This window comes from Bactrocera dorsalis, chromosome 4 (genome assembly GCF_023373825.1).
Source record: "Bactrocera dorsalis isolate Fly_Bdor chromosome 4, ASM2337382v1, whole genome shotgun sequence".
Taxonomy (NCBI): Eukaryota; Metazoa; Arthropoda; class Insecta; order Diptera; family Tephritidae; genus Bactrocera; species Bactrocera dorsalis.
Genome location: NC_064306.1, coordinates 19,186,944 through 19,195,711, shown reverse-complemented (window position 1 = coordinate 19,195,711; position 8,768 = coordinate 19,186,944). Strand labels below are relative to the sequence as shown.

Sequence of the window (8,768 nt, the reverse complement as noted above, 5' to 3'; positions counted from 1 at the left end):
CATCGTTAGGAAGTGAAGTTATTGCATTATAAGTGTCAGTATGTTTGTGTTATCGGTGCGAAAATGAGCTTCGAACAAAGAGCTAACATTAAATTTTGTTTTAAAATTGGTAAAACTTTTACCGAAACGTTTCAATTGATGAAACAAGTTTATGGCGATGATTGGTTTCAACGTTTTCAGAGTGGTCGTGAGGACATAAATGACGACCAACATGTCAGACAAACAAAATCGTGATCACCGGAAATGCCATCGAAATTGCGTGAATTCATCAAAAATCAGTCGAAATCATCATTGAAATTCTCGGAAATGGAATTGAACATCTTCAAAACTTCGATTTATCGAATTTTGACCGAACATTTAGGCTTACGAAAGGTGTGTGCATGGTTTGTTCCGCACAAATTGACTGACCACCATTTTATTACCCTATATTGTCAAAAGTGTGCTCAATAATGTATAAAAGGTCTAAATAAAATTACTCAATCCATATTTAAGAAATAAAGTTTTTTTTATCTTGAAACCCTAACCACTCCCTTAACACAAAATGCTACTTTGATGTTGGTTTTCAATTTTGGAAATAGTCACTTGGGGATACATGAGGCGAATATGGAGGGGTGTTGATGAAAGTATCGCCCCATTTTGTATGATTTAAATCTAAAGCTCGGTTATTTTTTAGGGCACACCTTAGATGCCATCAAAACCATTACAATTTTATTTACACTTACATTTCAAGCATTGATTTTGCTAAATATACATATATAGGGGACTCACAACTTGTTATAACGCTTTGTAAAATCATAAATTTGATTAAAAACATTGTTATTGGATTGCATAAAAAAATTAGTTTACACAATTACAATTCTTAACGCTATGTTTTAGTTTCGTTATGACTTATAACATTATGAGACTATATGAAACCCCTAAATATTTTTTAGGAACGGGAAGAGTTCGTCAAAGCGCATGGAGCTGCAACTAATGGGGAAGTAACTGCAGATGAGATGAGTGAATTCTACAAGGCATTTTTAGATAAAAACAAAGAACGCCATTTTCGCTACAACTTTTCGTGGTATTTAAAAAATTTTGAAATGCTAAAATTAGCTTTTAGAGTTTCTGTTGTACGAGCATTAAAACGAGTAAAAACGAAACTACTGAAATAAAATGTACGTTGTTTGTTAAATTTGTTTTAAACTGTTGTTCATTGAATTAAATTAAGTTATGTCAATAAAATAAATAATTATTATTAATCAAAATATAAATTAAAAAAATAGTTCTTAAACTTTTATTGAAAAACAATTATATTTTTAAGAATACAGAAATAAAATGGAAAAATAATACGCTTTTGCCATTGGGTTATTTGGTGTTACCAGAAGTGTAACACCACGCATCTAATTAATATTTTAAACTCTTATTTGCACAATAATTATATAAAAAAGTTTTAAGTTTGCCCAAAAATTAACCACAATTGAATTTTTGTAAAGTATTTGCAGGAAAAATATAATTTACATTTAAAAATTACGGCGGTGAATTCTTTCCCTCGCGGTTCAACAATTTTCCATTAAAGATGTTCGAAACGTTGGCGTTATTTTTGTAGGGATTATCTACAACTCTGTTGGGGAAAGGTAATTCATTTCGAACAACGAAAACATTTTAACATAAACTGAACGACTTCACGGCTTGCAGTTGTCGCTGTCGCTAAATTAAACTTTCTACAAGGTGCGTACCAAAATAAGCAGGACGTTTTGAATGTAGCGCCCCCTGGTAGCGCCATCTATATGTCGACTGGTCGAATTTCATGACATTTCATCGATTGGAAGTGAAGTTATTGCGTTTTAAGTGTCAGTATGTTTGTGTTATCGGTGCGAAAATGAGCTTCGAACAAAGAGCCAGCATTAAATTTTGTTTTAAAATTAGTAAAACTTTTACCGAAACGTTTCAATTGATGAAAGAAGTTTATGGCAATGATTGCATATCCCGCAGCAGAGTGCACGAGTGGTTTCAACGTTTTCAAAGTGGTGGTGAGGACATAAATGACGACCAACATGTGGGCCAATCAAAATCTGTGATCACCTTAAATTGAATTCATCAAAAATCAACTGCAATCATCATTGAAATTCATGGAAATGGAATTGAATATTTCCAAAGCATCGATTTATTGCACAAACATTTAGGCTTACGAAAGATGTGTGAAATGTGAATGTTTAGAGTATATTTCATACACAATGTGAAAAAATTTAGTTCAACATTGAGAAGTACCATGTGTTATTAACACAAATTTTTTAATTTTTAGTCGTGAATATTCTGGATAATATACATAAGTGTTAGCAACACTATTTTTGCATATTCCTTTTCTGGAGAAGCTCCCCTATCAGTACATACCCTATTTATACCGAAATTTATTTTCAGTACCCAAAGGCCCAAGTAATTGGAATCGTGCCCTACAACCATATAAAGGAAGTGCTATTTTCGATTTATAATGAACTAGCGACCCGGTACGTACTTCGCTACGTATAAAATAAAATAATATTACACATCTGGACTGAAGGGCGGCTGCGGAGGCGATGGGATACTGGCCTTGGTTAGGTAGCTGTACACAAAGAAGGCGGTGTGAGTCGGAGCGTTGTCGTGGTGAAACTTTCAATAGTTGCGCATGTTCAAGTTCTCCGTGATAATGTCATGAACCACAGATTTTGATAAATTTAACATCTAGGCAATTAAACGAATACTTAGTTGACGGTCTGCGCTCAAAACTTTGCGCACACGAGGCACATTGTCGGTGTTTGTCAAAGTCGCAGGTCTCCCAGCATGGTCTTCATCAGCGACCTCTTTCCGGTCCTCCAAATTGGCCTGGTGCAACCTAATCACACCACTTCTTGCTAAAACAACATCTGGATAAGCCTGCTTGATCATATCAAACGTCTCTGTCGCAGATTTGCCGAGTTTCGCACAGAATTTAATGGCGTACCTTGGTTCTAACGAACGCTGCATATTCAGCTTGCACCACTCACAGAAACACGTCAAGCGAAAATGTTTGTCCTGACTCTCCGTGTGTTCGGAGACAACCAGCCGCTCGTTCTTTAGCGTTAAAAGCCTTAGTACTCCAATGGCTCTTATATAAAATACAATAACACGTTTAAACTTTTTCTTTGAAAATTAACCTTTTTTTTATACATATATTAGCGTGTGGTAGCGTCAGAAGTTGCTAGAATAGTAACTGTTCAATGGCATGAGAATCTCAACTGCAATTCAGCTCAACAGCTGTAATTGTGCTGTGGTGGAATTTGCTGCAGGCGGAGTTGCCACATATACTCTCCCCCCAGTGACTTTCGTAGGATACGAGGGGAACGAAACAGTCGTTATCTCTCCTGGAATAAGTACGAAGAGGCTTGGTGTTGTTTTAACGGTTTCTCAATCCCCGTTAGGATGGTAAGGGTTATCTGTGTTGTCGTCGACGTCATCTAACGGGAGGCCCAGGAAATGTACTGTTTCGACGGGGTCGGACCAAAGGGAAAAGGGTGTAAGATGAGTAGGGTTGGCAGGGCCTGCAAAGAGATGCTCAGTGTCCGACCGAAGTCCGGTCGGCGTACTGTATGATGTTGTCGAGGTAGTCAAGGAAAGACCTCTTAATGCTCATAGGAGGGGGTTCCGCTCCAAGCAGGTGGCTGCAAGGGTGATTTCTACGAAAACATCCCAGCAGAAACTGCTTGGAGAGGAGTTCATTTCGCTCATTAACTGGAAGCATAAGCGTCTCACTATGTAGGTGTTTGATGGGAGACATCAAGAGGCATCTCGCCGTGGTCCGGAGTGCAGAATTCTTACAAGTCTTTAGTATCCTTATCTGCGTACCCCTGCATCCAAGCGACCATATTGGTGCTGCGTAATTGAGGACCGGCTGGCCGATTGCCTTGTATGTTGCTAACAACGTTTCTTTGTCGTTTCCCCATGTGCTGCCGGCTAGCGACTTGAGGATTTTGTTGCGGCTCTGTATATTGGCGATAATCGCGGTTGTAGGGGAGTGAGAGAGCATAGACTATCAAAAGTTACACCTAAAATCTTAGGGTTATTGACAGTCGGAATTTTGACGCCATCGACTGCAATATTAGATTCAAGTCTATACTCCTTCGTCCATTTCGTAAAAATGGTCGCTGTGGACGTGGTGGGAGAAAGTGTGAGGTTCTGTACAGTGAGGAAACGAGAGAGAGAGGTAGTTGTTTACTTTCGAACACATGTCATCGATTCCATTGCCCCACGTCAAAATCGTGCAATAATCTGCGTACGAGGTTATGGAAAGCCCCTCTGGTGACTGTGGGAGTTTCGAAATGTAGAAGTTAAACAGTAACGGGGAGAGGACACCACTCTGCGGTACCCCCTGTTTAATTCTTCTTAGGTTAGATGTTTCACCTCGAAGTAGTACTGACAATTATCGCCCGTTCAGATAGTTCATGGTCCAACTTTTTAGTCCTGGAGGAAGCGTAGTTTTTTCAATGTCCTGCAGTAGCTTTGTGTTGTTGACTGTATCAAAAGCTGTCAGTCCTTGACTGGAAAAAAATCCGGGTCCGTTCCGGTTACGTAGACCCGACTGTCGTGGGAATAGTACGTCCTTCTTGATGCCCGGACAAATGTACTTTTGCTTGAGTAAGCTGCTGAAGTTCTTAATCCTCTTGTTGCTCATGCTGAATTCTTTCGGCACTCAACATGGTCGGCATGCTAATGGTACTGATCCTGAACAGGGCGTCTGCTACCACGTTCTCTGCTGAAGCTCTGCTGGATCTCTTGGCGAAAGCGTAGATTAGAGGCTTGTGATCCGTTTTAATGATAAAGTGGCGTCCCTTTAGCATGTGTCGGAAAAATTTAATAGCTGCAAATATTGCTAACAGCTCTTTGTCGTACGTGCTGTACTTCACCTCTGTGGAGCTGAGCACCCTGATGCGTCTATGGCTGAATCGGATGCGTCAGTGGTGAGAGAGAGGCGGTAGATGAAAGAAATGTTCTAGTTGCTGCTGCAACACTCTTCTTACAGTCTTCTTGGGCTTTTTCAGCCTCTGGTGCCCACGGCACTGCAAGTTGCATCTGTCGTTTTTCTTGGCAATTTTTAGAAAGGAATTCAATGGTGTCTGTAGTTGTGAAGCATGGGGAATACATTTGCGGTAATAATTGATCATCCCCAGGAATCTACGAAGATCGGTGATGGTCTCAGGCTTGGAAAATTACAGGATCGTATTAACGCGTTCAGCTGGAGGTTTGTATTCGTCCTTGTTAATTGTATAACCAAAATATGTCACCTCTTCTTTTGAGAACTGGAATTCATAGTGAGTTTGTTAGCGCATAGTACGTTGAATGTCTGTTCTAAGTGCTGGAGATGTTTCTCATGGGTTTCAGAAGCCACTATGAGGTCATCAATGAAACAGCCCATAAAGTCCAAACTTTTTAAGATGTTGTCCATGTGGCGCTGAAATTGTTTGGGTTGCATTGTGTATTCCCAGGAACTTAAAAGAACCGGAAGGTGTTGTGACTGCTGTCTTCTGGAGCTACAGGAATCTGATGATATGCACGAGTAAGATCGATTGCTGAAAAAAATTCCTTTCCGTGGAGGCGCTGAAATAAGCCTTTAGCGGAATGTCCTGGGTGGCGTCTAGGGACCGTTTGCGCGTTGAGTTGCCTGAAGTTTCCAGTAGTTCGCCAGCCCCCCAACTTCTTGGGTACCATGTGGATGGGACTGGTCTACATAGTTGCTGCTAGAAGGTCGAATCACCCCAAGCTCTAGGAGCAGGTTGATGTCATCTTTTGCTGCTTTTAGTTTGTCACCGGCTAGTCGGCGGACTCGTTCAACTACCGGATGGCCCGTGGTGACAATGTGAATCACGTCAACCGTGCTGAGAGAGGTAGATGTGACGCTGGGTTTGGTGATATCATTAAAACGGTTTAGTAGGTCGACATACCTCTTATCGGTATGGGTGTTGAAAAGGGCTTGCTGGTCCGCTGTCGAAATACCATATTCTGTGGTTTCAGCAAGTTCTCCCGTCGTAGTGAGTGATGCTAGTGAATCGATGTTTTTTTTTAGCTCTATCAGTAGACCATTGTGTACGATGAAGTCAGCTTCAAGGATCGCAGACTAATCGTCAGCGATTATGAAGGGCCATGTGAAAGCTCAACGAAGACCAAGGTTGAGGGTGACTAGTTGATGACCGTATGAATTGATACTAGTTGACTTTGCTGCGTAAAGTTTAAATTCCGACGGTAGTAGTTTTTGCCTGACAACAGCTCGTGGTACTAAAAAGACCACTGAGCCAGAGTCAACGTGGAATCTCCGTTGTGATGATCTGTCATGTACATGCAGGCGATACTCCTTGTTGGATGGAACATGATGACTGCTGACGCCAAGCGCCTTGACTGATGACAATCGCCTCGCTAGTTTCCCTGGTTGGTCGCAGGCTTGTATGTGCAGAATTGAAGACATCGGTGGGACCTCTCACCGAATTTGCTGTGATAGAAACAAAGACCTGATGTTCCTGGAGTTCAAGACCGTGATCGTGGACGTCTCTCGCTGCTTTTGCTAAGCTTTCTGGACAACTCGGAGAGTGCGGCTGTCAGAGTCTCTATGTCCCGCTCTAGGTTGCTGAGCTCGATAGAGGATCGTAACTGTGATGTGGCTGGGAATGGAAACCACTGCTTGCGACGGCCTGGACATGAGCTGGTAAAGCCTGGATGTTGGTTGACATAATCTAAAAACTGGTGTGGTTTTCCATGGCACTGTCTGCAGCTTCGGCGAGCTGGCCAAGCGTGCTGTTATTCTGGATGGCTTTTAGGATTTTGCATACGATGTCAGGCAGCACTGCCAACCACTTACTGCGAAGAAGTTCTTCTGATGCACTGTTGCCAGCCAGGGTCCTTATCTCCCCGAGAAGCTGGCTAGGCTTCCGATTCCCGAGTTCAAGCCCTGTCAACAGCTTGTACAATTGACGATCAACTGAATCGGTCAATCGTTTTATGAGATTAGTTTTTAAATAAATGTACTTATTTTGAGCTAGTGGCGCCCCGATGATGTCCGACACCTCCTTGAGTATTTCTGGCTTCAAGGCGCCGACGACTGCCTGGTACATTGTCGTTCCTGATGTTTCGCGACCCTAGCTATGCCTCCACCTAAATGAACCAGAGCTCGGGATCGTTGGTCCCGAATTCAGGGTGTCTGAGTTGTGTGACTGCCATAATTTGAGCATCGTTATTAGATTGGACGTTGCGATACGGAGAGTGATTGTTATAGTTGCCTTGTACCGCATTGAAATTAATGTTTGCACCAGATGGTGTGTTGTCTGTGACAGGAATGCTAGTTGCTGTGTCGTTGAAAAGCACGTTCTGAGCGTCTCCGGATAATAAAGTAGTCTGTAGCAGCAGGTCGTCTCGCCGCTGTTGTTGCGTCTCTGCTATCCTTTGGTCTTGTTGATTTTGCTCATGGCGAACATATCATTTTTGTTGTGCTTATAGTAACATGTGAACTTTTTTAGGAATAGTTTGACGCAATTCTCAGATATTACGTCAGGGTCACCAATTTTAGCGTTAAAAGTTTTATTACTCCCATGGTATCAAATGACTTTTATATGAAATACAATAACACTTTGAAACTATTACTTTGAAAATGCACGTTTTTATCGTGGAATTAGCTGGCAGGAGAAGTTGCCATAGTTCGTTAGCTAGAAACGCCCTCTACCGAATGTAGTCGCGGCGGAAGAAAATCAGTCCTATTACTTTCCGGACAAACCCTGTATGCGTACATACCATAATTAATCTGACTGTTGTTGACGTATTCACCGTCAAATTTCAGTACAAGATTTATTTCGTGCCCTTTGACCAAATTTGTGTAAACTTCACATAAACCACGTCAGAACCAAATCTAAAGATTGGGTTTAGATAGGTGAGCCCGTTCTTGAGTTATAAAATTACAACGAAAAGTGTTTTTTATATATTGCTAATCGAATAAGTCTTTTCGTATTTGCAATCAAGCTACAACTTATGTTTTTTATGTATATACTTATAAATAAATTAAGAAACGGACGGATTGTTATGCTCCACGAACTGATACAGCATCGTCTCCGTAAACTTCATTGGTAACTTGCGTTCTTAAGTTATAAAATTACAACGAAAAGTGGCATTGCTTTATATATATATAGATTTTACTTTGAATAGAAGTGAACAAAAATTAAGCTTTGAATTAAAGTTATGGTAAATGTAGTGAAGTTTAGGTCCCCAACGAAGGAAGCCGCAATAAAAGGATTCCGATTTAATTTCTTTTCATAATTCGTTTGTAAAAATTTATTTCATATAATATAGTGAAACAATAGTTTTAATTCAATATTTAACTTACAAAACAATTTCAAACTGACAATGGGATAACCTTAGTATACCGTCCCAGGATTTCGGGAATAAAATAGGTATGGTCGGATAGAGGAGGCTCTCCAAATCGAGAATATATAGCCGAGAGAATCTTATCGGTTACCAAATCGGTTTTTTGTGGACGAAGAGACGACGAGAAAAGACGAAGGACCGTGCCTCTGGTAATCGGGTGGCAGGCTTTGTGTTAATGTTAGTGTTATAAAAGTGCACTCACCTTTTATTTTTTCACTTCACCAATAAGAGTAAAAAAGAAATAAAAACCGAACAAAAAAAAAAACTTTATTCAATCCGTTGAAAATATAATGCACTGATTTTAAGTAAAGGTAAACTATTTAAAACACTCGGTTTGGTCTCGCAAAAGATGGCGGCGGATAGCAGCGGGACGT

General features: G+C 40.7%; 3 protein-coding genes and 1 pseudogene across 3 annotated transcripts in view; 3 read left to right on the top strand and 1 right to left on the bottom strand.

The window, feature by feature from the left end:
* Window positions 1–1,264, top strand: part of LOC105224761 (COA8 family protein CG14806, mitochondrial) — a 4,849-nt gene extending 3,585 nt beyond the window's left edge. The window contains exon 2 of the mRNA XM_011202960.4: window positions 933–1,264. Within this exon, the coding sequence (XP_011201262.1) occupies window positions 933–1,154 (222 nt within the window). The 3' untranslated portion in view covers window positions 1,155–1,264. The remainder of the gene's footprint in view (window positions 1–932) is intronic.
* LOC125778133 (uncharacterized) overlaps window positions 1–8,768 on the top strand; it is a 107,265-nt gene that overhangs the window by 59,287 nt on the left and 39,210 nt on the right. The window lies entirely within an intron of this gene.
* The window catches only part of LOC125778238 (uncharacterized), a 78,315-nt gene that overhangs the window by 57,338 nt on the left and 12,209 nt on the right, over window positions 1–8,768 (top strand). The gene's annotated exons all lie outside the window — the stretch shown is intronic.
* On the bottom strand, window positions 3,520–4,666 carry LOC125778239 (uncharacterized; annotated as a pseudogene).